This window comes from Muntiacus reevesi, chromosome 2 (genome assembly GCF_963930625.1).
Source record: "Muntiacus reevesi chromosome 2, mMunRee1.1, whole genome shotgun sequence".
NCBI classification, from domain to species: domain Eukaryota; kingdom Metazoa; phylum Chordata; class Mammalia; order Artiodactyla; family Cervidae; genus Muntiacus; species Muntiacus reevesi.
Genome location: NC_089250.1, coordinates 170634312 through 170650596, shown reverse-complemented (window position 1 = coordinate 170650596; position 16285 = coordinate 170634312). Strand labels below are relative to the sequence as shown.

The following is a 16285-nucleotide window of genomic DNA, read 5'->3' as shown; positions in this document are numbered from 1 at the left end:
CATTCAGAACATAAAATGGATCATCTTTAAGTGCACAGTTCAGTATGAAGTACGTTCTCACGGCTGTGTAACTATCACTAAGACAGGGAAGGACCTTCATGTCCTATTTCAAGTTCATCACTAGCGGGATATCACCTACAAGCTTAGATTACACATAATGGCCCAGTTGTGGTCGTCCTACATCCCAGGTAACGAGCATTAAGCTAAAACACCTTTGCTTAGCTCGTAGGAAACATTCGAACCAGACCTACCCTGTGAAGGCTGCAGGAAGGAAGAAATTAACATTCCCTCCAGAGTCCAGCTAAACCAGACCTTCACTCCGTCCCCTCTGAGTATAAAAGCCTGAATTCTGACTTGGGGAAGATGGTTCTTGGGACGCTAGTCTGCCACCTTCTTGGTCTGCCGGCCTCTGAATAAAGCCACTCTCCACTGCCCCGATACGTCGTCTCCGATCAACTGGCCTGTCATGCAGTGAGGGCTACAAGGTTGGACTCGGTGACATCACCACTGCCCACCTCCAGAACTCTCAGGGGAGCAAAGATCCCACATGCCTGGCAGCCAAAAAACACACACACAAAACAGAAACAATACTGTAACCAATTCAATAAAGACTTTAGAAATGGTCCACATCCAAAAAAGAAGAAAAAAATCTTACCCAAACAACCACACTAACTTACCATTCCCCACCCCCAGGCCCCAGCGCCCACCATCTACTTCCTGCCTCTACGAATGTGATTATTTCCGATACTTCACAGAAAAGGAATCACTTGCTGCTTATCCTCTTGTGTCTGGCTTACTTCACTGAGCAGGATGTCCTCAAAGTTCACCCCCGTGATAGCAGGTGTCAGAACTGCCTTCCGTTTAATGCTAAATAATATTCCATTGCACACAGGCATGCAGGTTTTACAAAGCAGAAAGCGATCCTCAGCCTCCAAGGGTGGCCTCAAGGGCAGAGGCATCCGACAGGCTGGGACGCAGGTCACGGCAGCCATGACCTTGACACTGGGCTGGACTCTCCTCCTCCCGTGCTGGGAGTCACCCTGTCCTCTGGGGCTGCTCCGCACGTCGGCCCTGAGAGCAGCTTTCAAACTAATAAAAGCAAATGGAGTTTTCCGATCGCTCCTAATGAAGTTATGGGACTTCTGACGTTCCCTGGGAGAAGTTAATTCTGAAAGATGGTGCTCATCTCCGGATGTCCTTTCAGGGGGAACGGCGCGGCTCTGGGGCCCCGGCTGGTACAGCGGATGGGCGGTGGGCGCTGGCGCTGGGCTCTCGCTGGCTGGCCCTTCTGCCCCTTGCCAGGGCCAGTGGCCTCCTCTGGGACTGAACAGCCTGGCTGCGGAAGGCTGTAAGACAACCGCTCAAACAGAAGCGCGTCTCACACCACACGGGCAGACATGCGATGGGCCACAAGGGGCCCGTCCTGGAGGCGGCCTGGCAGATGGGGGCAGGACTGTTCATTCTCATGGCTTCCACATTTGAAAAAGCCCCATAAACCGGAACCCCGTGAGCCCTGTGGCACGTGAGGGTGAAACACTTGAGTAAGACTATCCATGCACACAAACGGGTCCTGAACTGCACAGATAACCCAGATCCCCCGGATCCGGTGCACGTGGCTGGAGAAAGTGGCTGAGGGTGCAGGACGGGCGTGGACGACACCCCCGCATCAAAACCCTGATGATCTAGCCGCCTTTCCAGCCCTTCGCCAGCGTAGACAAAGCTCTTGCTTCAAGGAGACGGGAAGGTTGCAAGGGCAGGCGTGCTCATCCCCACCCCACCGATCCAGGTGGACAGGCTGCACCCAACCATCCCCTCCCCCAACCTCCACACTGTCCCCCAGCGCGGGGCGGGGTGACCAGCCCACCCAGCTCCGCCACCAGCTCCTGGAAGCCCTGGGGCAGCCGCTCTCCCGGGCCTTGGTCTCCCCTTCGCCCCCGTCACACCCAAGCCCCTCTCCTCTAAGTGGATCCCTCTCCCTTCCGGTCAGCTCCAGCTGGCCAATCCTGACCAGGAAGGCAGCCCCGCCCCGGGGGGCTGAGTTAGGACTGGCATCCACCTCCACGGGACACCTTCCCCAGGGCCAGAGGTGGACTCAGGGGCCTCGTTTCCCATCTGGCTGAGGTCCAGGGAGTTGTCTGATGTCCTGCTGGGCCCAGGACAGGGGTTCCCTCATGAAGGGTCCCGGGGGCTTCTCCACCCGCCTCCCGCCCAGGTGATGATGACAACGGTGGCTCAGGGCCTGGTCCCCAGGGACAAGAGAGCCCCTCCGGACAGAGGGTGCAGCCCTCACAGCAGGCTGTGAGAATCACCCCCGGGGACTCCGCCCTCTGCGGTTGAGAGCATCCCCCCGCCCCGTGGGCCGCCTGCTCTGACCCCCGAACCACCTGGAGGGGCTCCTCCACGTGGCCGCACGAGTCACCCTGCAAGAGGCGGGGGGCGACACGTGACACCAGGAAGGCCGCTCTCCCGGGCATCGGTGGAGACGCTGGGGGCAGGGCTACCCTTTCCCTGTTCTGTGGCGAGGGTCTCAGCCACAGGCACTGAAGGAAATCGCTCCCCACTTTTTACGTCCTGATGAAAGATCCTCTCTGCTCCCACGACTTCCGCGGGCGGGAGAAGAAAGTCCCAGCAAATCCGACTGACTCCAGCCGGCACAGAGGATGTGGGGCGGGGAGCGCGGGGGCCAGGGCCCTCCCCGCAACTTCAGGGCCACAGGCCCCCTCCCTGGCAAGGGGCAGCCCAGTCAGCATCGCCCGGAGCCCAGGGAGGCAGGGCCCAGACGCCCCGAGCCGCCAGTAGGGAGAACAGGCCGGCCGCACGCCAGCTCAGGCCGAGTCAGACAAGCCGGGGCTCGGAGCGCCTGCGGCCGCTGCGCCCACACATGCTCAGAGCATCGGTCACGCCAGCGCGCTCCCAGCAACACCGCCGCTAGGGGCGTGCGCGAGCAGCCCCGGGCTCCCTGGGCGGCCCGGCTGGACCGCGCTCTGACGGGCCGCTCGGCCCGGCCGGCAGCTCCTGCCCGGCGGCGTCTGGACGCAGATGCCGGCCCCGTAAGACGGCCCGGGGCGGCGGCAGGAACGCCCACGAGACGGGTCGGAGACGGGCTGCGTCTTCCCACACAGCTGCACGCGTACACGCGTGTGTGGACACGCCCGTGGGCAAACGCACCCCCACACCCACACACGTGCACCCGCGTACGCACCAGCCTATCTCCCCGGGCGCTGCCTGGGACACCGGGAGCCCTCCCCCCGGAAGCTCAGCTGCCCCGCTCAGCAGAGTGGACCCCGCCCGGGGCCCACGGAGAAGACAGGTTCCCTCCGCCCCGGGCCCGCAGCTGCGGAGGGGAGGACAGGGCACAGCTCCCGCCGGGGCTCCGGAGGCACTAGACGCCCGCGCCTGTCGCTGCCCTGTGACCACGGCCAGGACAAGCACAGGCTGGCCGGGGGACGAGGAGGGGCCTCGTGGGAGCAGCCCCCAGCTGACCCCACCCACCCCATGTAGGTGAGGCCCCCCACCAGATGAGGCCAAGGCGGGACCAGAGACCCCGAGCGGGCGGCGGAGGGGCGGGGTGCGCGCTGGCGCGGAGGTGATACCAGCAACCGCCCGATTTACACCAAAGCCAACCAAAACCCAGCCGCACGCAGGAGGGAGGAGTCTCGTCAGACGCTGGGCTCTTTGCCCTGGAAACCAGGGTCCTGCCCCGATACCAGGGAAGGGCCGCCCGGCCCAGCGCACCTTCCGGGCCAGGAGACCACACTCAGGCTGCCGAGAATCACACGGGAGGGAGCGGCTCTCCTCCCGTCCTCTGACCCGCCTGCCCAGCAAGGAGTGGGCCTGCCAGGCCCCACACTGATGCACAACCCGCCCCCGGCACCGAGGGGCTGGGAGGACGGCCCCGTGGGGTCTTGTCTGACCTGGGCTCACACCTGAGCATGACCTTTACCTCCATCGCTTTGTCCACAGCCGCGTCCAGCCGCCCACACCTGGATTCCCGCCATGGCCTCCTTGAGGCCAGCCTCCCTGGCATGGCGTCCCCTGCCTCGCCTCCCAGGCCCGTCTAGTTGAGCAGAGTTGAACTTCCCATCGCCACTGCCCAGGGGCCTCCGGGGTTCCCCGGCCCTCTGCGTGGTCAGGGCCCAGACCCACACTTATGACAGGTGGGCTTTCAGCCGCTGTGCTAGTTCCCCGAGTGGCCAAGGGACCCGCATGGATGCTGGACGCAGACAAGCAGGACATGCCTCGTGCCTCAGTGGAGCCAGAGCTCGGGAGAAAGGGAGTGGGCGCTCGGGCAAAGGCATCAAGGCGTGGGGGGCAGCTGACCCGGACCCGAGCTCGTTCCTGTCCCCTCCTGCGGGCAGCAGGGGAGGAGAAGTCAGGCCAGCGAAAGCCCAACACCCCAGGCAGCGCAGAGCCAAAGGCCGCTACTCTCACCATCACCAAGCGCCCATGGGCTGAGCCGAGGAGGGTCAAGCGTCAGGAGAGGAAGGCGAGAGCTGGGGAGGGCAGTGATCTGCTGAGAAGGGGCCTCACTGGCCAGGTGAGGGGGGCAGGAGAGGTGGCCCTGGGCACACAAGGCCAGCGGCAGGGAGCCCCGCAGGGACCAGGCTGTTCTGTGTCCTGACAGTGGACGTGGGTGCATGAGTTCACACATGTGGTAAAGGGCAGAGAACTAGGCACGTGCACGTGCCCACACACACGCATGCACGCACGGGGACCCCCAAGAGCACACACACGCAAGCACACAGCAGGGCACCCAGACGGGTAAGATCTGACGGAGGTCAGTGGGCAGTCACTGCGGCCAGCCTGCCGTCGCTGACCCTGCGTGGGCACGGTGTGAGGACAGCCAGGACTCCTGGTTACCCTTGCTCATGAGCCTACAGTTATCTCCAGTTTTGTCAAAGCCCCGCCGGCCAGCACTCGGAGAAAAGGCTACAGGGAGGCTGGACCCCTTAAGGGATGAGCGGATGTGGATGCGGGGGGCCTCCTGGGGGCCGGGGGCTGCAGGCCGGGGCAGCCTGGAGCAGCAAGGATGGCATGGCTGCCTGGGCTTCGGGGGGAGGAGGCAGGGTCAGGCTCCCCCAGGTGCCCACATCACCCCCAGGCTCTGTGCTGAACCCCCCCCAAACAGCAGAGGCTCAGATGGAAATGAACCCAACTTATAACTTTGACGGGTCATTTGAGTTTGTGAACAAGGCTAGTTTGCCAATATGATTCTTCCCTCTTTAATTAAAATCCTTTATTAACTGCCAAGCTAACACCGTCCCGCAAGACAGACAAGATAATGAATCCACATCCTCCAGCATAGGCGGGCAGCCATCCAAGCGAGGGGGGAGGTTCAGCGGAGGGGCCGGGCCCCTGCAGACGCGCCTTGCTCAGGATGCCATGTGGCCCAAACCCGGCAGAGGTTCCACCTGGGGCACAAATCACAGACCTGACCGAAGATCGCGTGAGGAACGGGGTCCAGCCCAGGGCTTTGCCAGGCCACACGGTCTTCCACGGGCTCCACGTAGGCCAGCGTGGGGCAGGGTGAGTGCCCAGTCAGGGCACCTGGAAGGGAGGCAGCCTGGACCAGCGGGGCCTGGACTCGGTCTGTGTCAGCTGAGCGAGGACCCTGCAAACGGCAGGTTCTGGATGTTAAGTGATGGTGAGCCTGCACCTTGGTTGCCCTGGCCGTGACCACAGACAAGGGGCGGGGCAAGGGAGAAGGGGCGGGTACCGCCGTCCTTGCCAAGGGGGCACATGGGGACGTGACTGTCCACCAGCCTGGTTCAGCCCCGGGACGTCAGCCCTACACTCACCTCCCATTCACTGCACTTGAAACATTTCAGACAAGAACAGTGGCTCATACAATGAAAACCATGTATAGACCACCAGCCTTGCTCAATCTTAAATCACACTGCCTGCTAAATACCCAAGTCCACACCACAATAAATATATTATTGGAAAAATAAATAAATGGAGAAAAGAGACAAATCTCCCCAAATCTCCTTGTAGAAGAACTCCAATACTCTCCCTAACGACACCCCTTACATGTGGCCCGTGCAGATGGCTTCCTCCCAGAGGACCCTGACCAGGGGAAATAGTGACCGGACTGTGCAGGCATCTGACAGACCTCAGCCAGGTGACCAAGGTCGCCATCAGCAGCGTCAGTCACGTGTGGACCATATGGTCCACAAGTATGGACCACACTCTGGGCAGGACGTGATGAGAAGCATACTTGTCTCTGAGAGTGAAAAAGTTGGCTTAAAGCTCAACATTCAGAAAACTAAGATCATGGCATCTAGTCCCATCACTTCATGGCAAATAGATGGGGAAACAGTGGAAACAGTGGCTGACTTTATTTTTCTGGGCTCCAAAATCACTGCAGATGGTGACTGCAGCCATGAAAAGATGCTTACTCCTTGGAAGGAAAGTTATGACCAAGACAGCATATTAAAAAGCTGTTATCATTATCATTAAAGTTATCATTAAAAAATCTATGACTTTTAATATGCTATGACTAGACCGCATATTAAAAAGCAGAGACATTACTTTGCCAACAAAGGTCCATCTAGTCAAGGCTATGGTTTTTCCAGTGGTCATGTATGGATGTGAGAGTTGGACTGTGAAGAAAGCTGAGTGCCGAAGAATTGATACTTTTGAACTGTGGTGTTGGAGAAGACTCTTGAGAGTCCCTTGGACTGCAAGGAGATCCAGCCAGTCCATCCTAAAGGAGATCAGTCCTGGGTGTTCATTGGAGGGACTGATGTTGAAGCTGAAACTCCAATACTTTGGCCACCTGATGCGAAGAGCTGACTCACTGGAAAAGACCCTGATGCTGGAAAAGACTGAAGGCAGGAGGAGAAGAGGACGACAGAGGATGAGATGGTTGGATGGCATCATCGACTCGATGGACATGGGTTTGGGTGAACTCCGGGAGTTGGTGATGGACAGGGAGGCCTGGCATGCTGCGGTTCATGGGGTCACAAAGAGTCGGACATGACTGAGCAACTGAACTGAACTAACTCTGCATATAAGTTAAATAAGCAGGGTGACAATATACAGCCTTAACATACTCCTTTCCCATTTTGGAACCACTCCATTATCCCATGTCCAGTTGTAACTGTTGTTTCTTGACCAGTCTACAGATTTCTCAGGAGGTGGGTCAGGTGGTCTGGTATTCCCATCTCTTGAAGAATTTTCCAGTTTGTTGTGATCCACACAGTCAAAGGCTTTCGTGTAGTCAATGAAGCAAAAGTAGATGTCCTCTGGAATTCTCTTGCTTTTTTGATGATCCAACAGAATTTGTCAATTTGATCTCTGGTTCTCTGCCTTTTCTAAATTCAGCTTGAACATCTGGAAGTTCTCAGTTCACATACTGTTGAAGCCTGGCTTGGAGAATTTTAGAAATTCCTTTGCTAGTGTATGAGATGACTGCCAGTGTGTGGCAGTTTGAGCATTCTTTGGCATTGCCTTTGAGATTGGAATGAAAACTGACCTTTCCCAGTCCTATGGCCACTACAGAGTTTTCCAAATTTGCTGGCATATTGAGTTGAGGCACTTTCACAGCATCATCTTTTAGGACTTGAAATAGCTCAGCTGGAATTCCATCACCTCCACTAGCTTTCTTTGTAGTGATGCTTCCTAAGGCCCACTTGACTTCACATTCCAGGATGTCTGGCTCTAGGTGAGTGATCACAACATCGTGGTTATCTGAGTCATTAGGATCTCTTTTGTACAGTTCTGTGTATTCTTGCCACCTCTTCTTATCGTCTGCTTCTGTTAGGTCCATACCATTAGAAAATATGAATGAGGTATGAACTTCTGATAATAATGTATCAATATTGGTTCATTAATTACAGCAAATCATCCCTACTGGTGTAAAACACTAGTAACACAGGAAGCAGGGTGGTGACGGGGATATGGAACCCTCTGAACTTTGTGACCCAGTTTTCTGTAAATCTAAAACTAGTCTGAAAAAAATCAAAAGTCTATTAATTAAATAATTAATTTAAATAAATAAATTTTTAAAAACAACAACTAACCCCCGATGGTCCCGACTGTCCCCCTAGGTCCTTCAGCTCCCCCTTTGTAGGACAAGGAAGGTCTTCTGAGGCTAAAACACCAGACTCAGAGGGGGGTAAGCTGACCCAAAGGGGCCAGAGGCCTGAGTGAGCTGAGGCCGGGCAGGCCTGTCCTTGGGAGCCGCAGCAGCGGGCCGGGTCACCTGTGCGCACCTGGGAGGGGCGTGCGGGTTTCCAGCCCGGTACCAGCCGCGAGGCGCCCAAGAGCAAGCGGGGCTCGACGCCCCACCCCCAACAGCTGTCCAGATAAACCGGGCCGGCTGCGAGGTTGCCGGCTGGGGCTCCCCGCGGCCAGCCGGGCAAGGAGGGGTCGCAGGGTCCCTCCCCCGCAGAGGCGCAGACCCCGGGACGCCCAAGGACCCCCAGGGCGGAGGTCTCGGGTGCCGCCCTGTGGGGGCGCCCCGGGCCACAGAGATCCCCGTGGGCCGAAGGAGCAGTCGTCGTCCCTGAGCACCGCGGCCTCCGTGTGCCGGCCTGGAAATGAGGCCCACGGTCTGGCCCAGGGCGGAAGCCTGAAGAGAGGCAACGCCGACGAGAGACACCTGCACAACCGCGCGAGGTGTCCTCGCGAGAATCTCCGGCTTCCGGTGCCTCCCCGCCAACCCCAGAGCGCGCGTGCGCACACGGCCCGGCGCGCGCTCCGGGACCCGCTCCCGCGCGAGCCTCGGTCCTCGCGCGCCCCCTGGCGCCCGGCGGCCGGCCCTGTGGGCGGCGCGGGCCGGCCCCGAGCGCGGAGAGCAGCGCCCCCGCGTGGACACGCGCCGCCTCCGCCCGCGCGGAGGGCCGCCGCTCACGTCCATGCCGCTCCCCCGGTCCACCCGCCGCTGAGCCCGCGCGGACCCCTGCGATACGGGAGCGGCCGGAGAGCGAGCCCGCCAGCCTGGGCTGTTCTGCAGGCGGCAGAACGGACGCGTGAGAGCCCCTGGAGGACCTCCTGGCGCCTGTGACCGTCAGTTCCCCGGCCTGGTCCCCCCCAGGCCGCCCGGGCGTCACGCGGGGCCCTGGGTGTCGCCTGCTGTCCGTGTAGAGCTACGACCGCGGCACACGGGCCGGGGGCCGGGGGTCCGGGGGCAGGGACCCGCCCCAGCCAGGCGGGGCTGGCCACGCGTTCCGACCTCTGGTTACAGGGCCGGTTTCTGCGCGCGTCCTCCTGGGCAGTGCGCCCCGGACCCTGGCCAAGGGCTGCGCGTCCCCAAGGGAGAGGAGACCCCACACCCACCGACCAACCCCCGCCAGCACGGACGCGCCCAGGCCAGCCCTTCCAGAAGGCAGGGCGCACAGGGGCCCACCCCTCCAGAAGAGGGGCGCACCGGGACTTACCTCTCCAGAGGCAGGGAGCACCTGGGTTGACCTCTCTAGAACGGGGTGCACTGGGGCCGAGCCCTCCAGAAAGTAGTCTGCGCAGCGCACCGCCCCCCCACCCCCCCGCACGTGCTCCACGCGCCCTCCCCGGTGCGCCCCCCGAGGACGCACACCTGTCCCTGTCCCGGGCGGGATGGGTCTGGGCACCAGCCCTCGGGTATGGCCAGGGAAACAGGTGGGAGAGAGGGGCGGCCGGGCGGGGCGATCTGCCACGACCCGGGCAGCCCTCCAAGGGCTAATTCAAGGGCAGGCCTCCGGGTCACTGGCTGGGTGTGTGTCAGGTTGAGAGAACACACACAGTAACGCTGTGTTCCCTAGATTTAGCACTTTGGTGTTTGCACAGAGGGCGGGAGCCTTGCTCCCTCAGCGCCTGCTGCTCCCCAGGCTGCCCCAGGGTGACAGCACCCGGTCGGGCCCACTGGGCAGAGAGGGGCTCGCCCCGCACAGAGAGGGGCCCTTGCTGACTGCAGCCACTTGGGGAGCCAAGGGGCGACTGGCCGGCTCCCCAGCCTGAGCCCAGCGGCTGGTGATGACCCTGCGCTGCGCTCCAGAGGTGCGGGGCCTAGGAGCTCAACCACCCCCTTACAGGGGCGACTTCGGCAAATTTCTGCACCTGTTCCCCCCACGACAAAAACGACACCTGTGGCACCCAATGTGCCAAGTCCTCAGCAGTTCCTACACGAGAAGCACCAGGCTTCCCGCAGACGGGCCTTCAGCAGGGGCAGCCCCGGTGATCCGCAGGGGCTCTTCTCCCCACCCCGCACCCCCACCCCGCGCCCGCTCTCCGCCCTGTTAGGGCAGAGCCGTGCCCTGTGCTCAGTCCCCCCCGGACACCCGGGAACGTGAATGGCCTCCCTCTGCGGCCCCAGGGAAGGAGCTGAGTCGGTGACTCTGCTCTGTGCAGGATGAGCACCGGGGCCAGGTGACCCAGGGCCAAACACCAGCCCCCCGGGTACTGCGTGACCTGGAGCAGGTGGCTCACCCTCTCTGCTCAGCGTCCCCAAGTATAACATGGGGTTGATGATGCCCACCTCACAGGGTCATAGTGAGAAGTAAGTGATTCATGGCATCAAATATATAGGACAGGACTTGACAGGTCATCAGCACCAGGTAGGTGGGGGCTAGCTGTCCTTACACCACGTCACTAACTCAGGGATGCACGCGGAGCCAGGAGCCAGGACCCAGTGACCAGGATGAGGGTAATGTGTGTTCCCCTGGCTAACAGTTTCAGTCAAGTTCAAAGAGAAGACTCAGGAGGCCGGTGGTTACCCCAAGTGGTGCTTTAGCAGGATGCCTAGGGAACAACACTGATGCCCCCACAGAACACACCCCAGGGCTTCTTTGGCCTGTTCAGGACCCCTGGCAGGCCCACCCTCAGGGAACCCAGGCTGTTCAACACTCCCCTGTCACCTTGAAATGCATCATCACTGTACCTTTGGACTTGGGTTTGCTAAGTGAAGTCCTGTGTCGATGTGAGAGTTGGACTATATTCCTGTATGTATAGCCAGTAGTCATGTATGGATGTGAGAGTCAGACTTTCGTTATGAAAGCTGAGCACCAAAGAATTGATGCTTTTGAACTGTGGTGTTGGAGAAGACTCTTGAGAGTCCCTTGGACTGCAAGGAGATCCACCCAGTCCATCCTAAAGGAAATAAGTCCCGAATATTCATTGGAAGGACTGATGCTGAAGCTGAAACTCCAATACTTTGGTTACCTGATGTGAAGAGCTGACTCACTGGAAAAGACCCTGATGCTGGGAGGGATTGAGGGCAGGAGGAGAAGGGGACGACAGAGGATGAGATGGCTGGATGGCATCACCGACTCAATAGACATGAGTTTGCATAAACTCCAGGGGTTGGTGATGGACAGGGAGGCCTGGCGTGCTGTGATTCATGGGGTTGCAAAGAGTCGGACACGACTGAGCAACTGAACTGAAGTCCTATGGGACAAGGGTGTGTGTGTGGACAGTAAGTGCCCATGACATGCATTCATACATGACCCCTATCCCCCGTTCATACACAGCATAGAATCCCAGTGCCCCGTGCACAGGACGCCCTCAAGACTCAGAGCAAGTGCAGGGGAGCGTGTTACACCTATGACCCCAGAGCCCCGAGGCCATGCTTTCCACTCAGACCACAACTTGCTTCGTACACAGAAAGAAGGCAATAGCATTCTAAGAGCCACATGTGACCAGGAACCCTGTCTGCCTTTCTGACCTCCAGGGATTCCTATGGGAAACTTGTAATTTGCTCACAAAATGTGTTGTTTTAGATGATTAAAAATTATCTACAAATGGCATCCATTTAGATGAAGGTGGGGGAGCAGAAGAGAGGCCCTTTTGGTCCTGTGCTGAGTCCTGGCACCTAATTTTAAAATCCACAGTACTCTTGACGGATGTAAAGTCCTGTCATCTCGGAAGCCCAAGACCTCCGGCTGAAGCTGTCGTGTCAAGATGCCCAAAGCACAGTTCCCAGGGCTGGAGTCAGCGTCCTCCTGGCTCAGACCCCGCTGCCAGCCCCAGACCCCTGCAGAGTGACTTAGACACCCTGAAGTCGTCCCCAGGCATGCTGAGGTCTCAGCCGAGCCGGCGCGTGGTGAGCCCGGCAACGCCCAACACACACCCTCCCCGCTGTGGCCCGACTGAGCTAAAACCAGCTGAACTCACATCTTCCGGATCTGAACACCTATAGACATCGGACAGACCTCTATGAAGAGGGCCTGGAGCTCTGAAGCCTGTGTGTGGCTGTGAACTATAAAACCCTGTCTCTGACATTACCCATTTTGGTGAATGAGGCAGCAACTTACATATCCATTCCAGCTCACCATCTGAAATGTGGTATAAAAAATGAATTCATCTGCAAGGTGGCTCAGATGATAAAGAGTGTACCTGCAATGCAGAAGACCCAGGTTCAATCCCTGGGAAGGGACGATCCCTTGGGGAAGGGAATGGCAACCCAGTCCAGTATTCTTGCCTGGAGAATTCCATGGAGAGAGGAGCCTGGTGGGTTGCATGGGGTCTCAAAGAGTCAACACTTTCACCTTCAGGGGAAAAAATGTTTGAATTTTGGTAACATGTATCTATTGTCAAGTTTAAGAAAACTGACTTTCATTAAAAATTAAGCCAGAAATCATGTTTCATATTTTGGTCTTAAGCTTTGAACTTCTGATTTGGCCACGGGATAGGTCTTATTTCTGTAATTCCTTCCAATGAGGCAGGTAATGATCACCTGTGTCAAGTGCTTTAAATGCATTACAGCTGTTTCTGAGGTCAACTAAACTTCTCTGCAGAAGTTTAACCTAACAGAAGCAGAAGATATTAAGAAGAGGTGGCAGGAATACACAGAACTATACAAAAAAGATCTTAATGACCCAGATAACCACGATGGTGTGATCACTCACCTAGACTCAGACATCCTGGAATGTGAAGTCAAGTGGGCCTTAGGAAGCATCACTACAAACAAAACTAGTGGAGGTGATGGAATTCCAGTTGAATTATTTCAAATCCTAAAAGATGATGCAGTGAAAGTGCTGCACTCAATATGCCAGCAAATTTGGGAAACTGAGCAGTGGCCACAGGACTGGAAAAGGTGTTTTCATTCCAGTCCCAAAGAAAGGCAATCCCAAAGAATGCTCAAACTACCGCACAACTGCACTCATCTCACACACTAGCAAAGAAATGCTCAAAATTCTCCAAGTCAGGCTTCAACAGTACGTGAACCAGGAACTTCCAGATGTTCAAGCTGGATTTAGAAAAGGCAAAGGAAACGGAAATCAACTTGCCAACATCCACTGATCATTGAAAAAGCAAGAGAGGTCCAGAAAAACATCTACTTCTGCTTCACTGACTATGCAAAGCCTTTGACTGTAGATCACAACAAACTGTGGGAAATTCTTCGAGATGGGAATACCAGACCACCCAACCTGCCTCTTGAGATATCTCTATGCAGGTCAAGAAGCAACAGTTAGAACTAGACATGGAACAACAGACTGGTTCCAAATAGGAAAAGGAGTATGTCAAGGTTGTATATTGTCACCCTGCTTATTTAATTTATATGCAGAGTACATCATGAGAAATGCTGGGCTAGAGGAAGCACAAGCTGGAATCAAGATTGCTGGGAGAAATGTCAATAACCTCAGATATGCAGATGATACCACCCTTATGGCAGAAAGTGAAGAGGAACTAAAGAGCCTCTTGATGAAAGTGAAAGAGGAGAGTGAAAAAGCTGGTTTAAAACTCAACATACAGAACACTAAGATCATGGCATCCAGTCCCATCACTTCATGGGAAGTAGATGGGGAAACAGTGGAAGCAGTGACAGACTTCCTTTTCTTGGGCTCCAAAATCACTGCGGATGGTGACTGCAGTCATGAAATTAAAAGATGCGTGCTCCTTGGAAGAAAAACTACGACCAACCTAGGAAGCATATTAAAAAGCAGAGACATTCAGTTTGCCGACAAAGATCCGTCTAGTCAAAGCTATGATTTTTCCAGTTGTCATGTATGGATGTGAAAGTTGGACCATAAATAAATCTAAGTGCTGAAGAATTGATGCTTTTGAACTGTGGTGTTGGAGAAGATTCTTGAGAGTCCTTTGGACTGCAAGGAGATCAAACAGGTCAATCCTAAAGGAAGTCAGTCCTGAATATTCATTGGAAAGACTGATGCTGAAGCTGAAGCTCCAATACTTTGGCCATCTGATGTGTAGAACTGACTCATTTGAAAGGACCCTGATGCTGAGAAACACTGAAGTTAGAAGGGGACGCAGACAGAGGATGAGATGGCTGGATGGCATCACCAACTCGATGGACATGGGTTTGAGCAAACTCCGGGAGTTGGTGATGGACAGGGAGGCTGGGCATGCTACATTCCATGGGGCCACAAAAGGTTGGACATGACTGAGCAACTAAACTAACTGACTGTAACTTCTCTACATGACTGGAAAGTTGTTTTTTTTTTTTTTAAATGAGATTTTCTAATTATAAAAATGTGCTTTTTAAAAAAAGCAGTCTGTATTTCAAACTCATCAGTAGGTGTCTGAAAATGGAGAATAATTCTTCTTTCTTGAGAAAGTTTTCCATCAGTCGAGATGGGCAGGACCCAAGAACAGCACGGCTGCCCCACTGACCCAGAATGACACGGGGGCTCCATCAGCACAGGGCAAGGTCACCCCCTGTCCTTTAATCTTCCAAGGACCACTGACATTATTAGAGCAAGCTTCAACACATGTGCCTACAGCCTTCTTCAGGTCAATCCTTGGACTACAGGAGTAACAGTGATGGAGGAGGTGGGATGAACTGCCTCCCTGATGCTCAAGAGAGGGCCAGCCAGAGCGGAGCGTGCTGGCTGGCCACCCCGCACTTCTCATCACGGGCAGAAAGGCAGTCTGATTCCATCCACCTTGGTGGGGCGGCCTCACGGACAGGGCGAGCCGCACGTCTCGGGAGTCGTACAGTCCTGGAGTCACACATGAAAGCCCAGCCCTGCACTGGGTCCTGCAGCTGATGAGTCTCGTAGTTCCACTGGGTCCTGCAGCTGATGAGTCTCGTAGTTCCCTGAGTTCCTCACCTGAATTCCTAACTCCTTTCATTGGTTTCATTTTTTTTTCCCCCATGTCTGCTTAAAAGTAAAATCAAAGTGGTTCTATTGGGATTTTTAAAGTCCATTCCTGCAAGCTGCTTCCCCAAGTGGCTACCAATCCCCCAGGAACCCACACTAGGAGGCCACCTCAGGGCAGGACCCACAGTCGAGCGGAGCTGCCTGCCCTTCCCCAGTGAGCCCTCCTGGTTCCCGGAAGGGCAACCCGGACGATGGGAGGCTTGCTTCCCCGGGGTCCAGAGACCCAGAGACGAAGTCCTGGCAGCAGGCGCTGCCAGCGGCCTCACGCGCGGTGACCCGCTGCTCCCGGGCCCCAGCCCGGCACGAGCCCCCGGCCCAGCAGGCCTCCCTGAATTCCCAAGTGAATTCAAGCACAGGGAGCCGCGCAGAGGCCGTGCTCCCTGGCGGACAGCAGTGATGCTCAGCCTTTCTATCCACACGCACGCCTGCTCCCCAAGTTCCTGACCTCACTAGAGCCCCACACAGCACTGGGCCGCAGTCTGCTCCCAGCAGAGCTCGGCCTCGGGTAGCATCTGGATGACACTCTGTCGCCTCCCCCACTGAGGTCTCTTGGATGCTGGGAACTACTTTGCCTCCAAAGAGAAGATACCAACTCTGACAAAGGTGATGACTAGGGCAGGCTCGACTGTTAGGAAATCTCATCGGGGTCGACCTATGGAAGGTGAAGTTCCACTGGGCACAGGACTCACCTGCCTCACTCCTAAAATACATCCAGAAAGTCAGCGAGGAATGCTATCGGTTTGCACGAAGGTCTCGAGGACTTCCCGACGTCTCGCTGGAAACACCTGCAAGATGGAAATCTGGTCCACTGTTACTCCAACATACCTGGAGCCAACAGAGCCAACAACTAGCAGGGCTTAGAGATCACCCTCATGTTCAGCACAGGGACAGCTCCCCACTCTCCCAACTCAAACCAGATGCTCAACCGAGGACGATACTGCCAGAGCTCTTCATCACGCCCAGAGTCCCCTGAAGGGAGTCTGTCCTAGAACGCATGCAGCATCTTATATTATCAGAGTAACACCTCTTGAGCAGAAGGGTGGCTCCCTAATTGGAGGGCAGAATTTTTGCTAAAAGTTATGCATTTTATTTGAATATGCAAGAGGAAAAATAAAAAAAGATCTTTTCGTGTTGTTGTGACAGCAGATACTGTTGCTTGGGATACAGTGAGGTTAAAACCTGACTTAGTAGAAAATACAACAGGGCAGACAGCACCCATGGACAGTGCAGAAGTCACAAAAGTG

The 16285-nt window shown here is 56.4% G+C and overlaps 1 protein-coding gene across 1 annotated transcript; it reads left to right on the top strand.

Moving 5' to 3' along the window:
- Positions 1-4210: 4210 nt before the first annotated feature.
- On the top strand, positions 4211-15438 carry LOC136157308 (serine/arginine repetitive matrix protein 1-like). The gene is made up of 7 exons (XM_065919233.1): positions 4211-4537; positions 6046-6176; positions 8302-9006; positions 9091-9220; positions 9423-9582; positions 9977-10216; positions 15197-15438. Exons 1-7 carry the CDS (start codon positions 4211-4213, stop codon positions 15436-15438), a joined length of 1935 nt encoding a protein of 644 aa, XP_065775305.1.
- Positions 15439-16285: the final 847 nt, after the last annotated feature.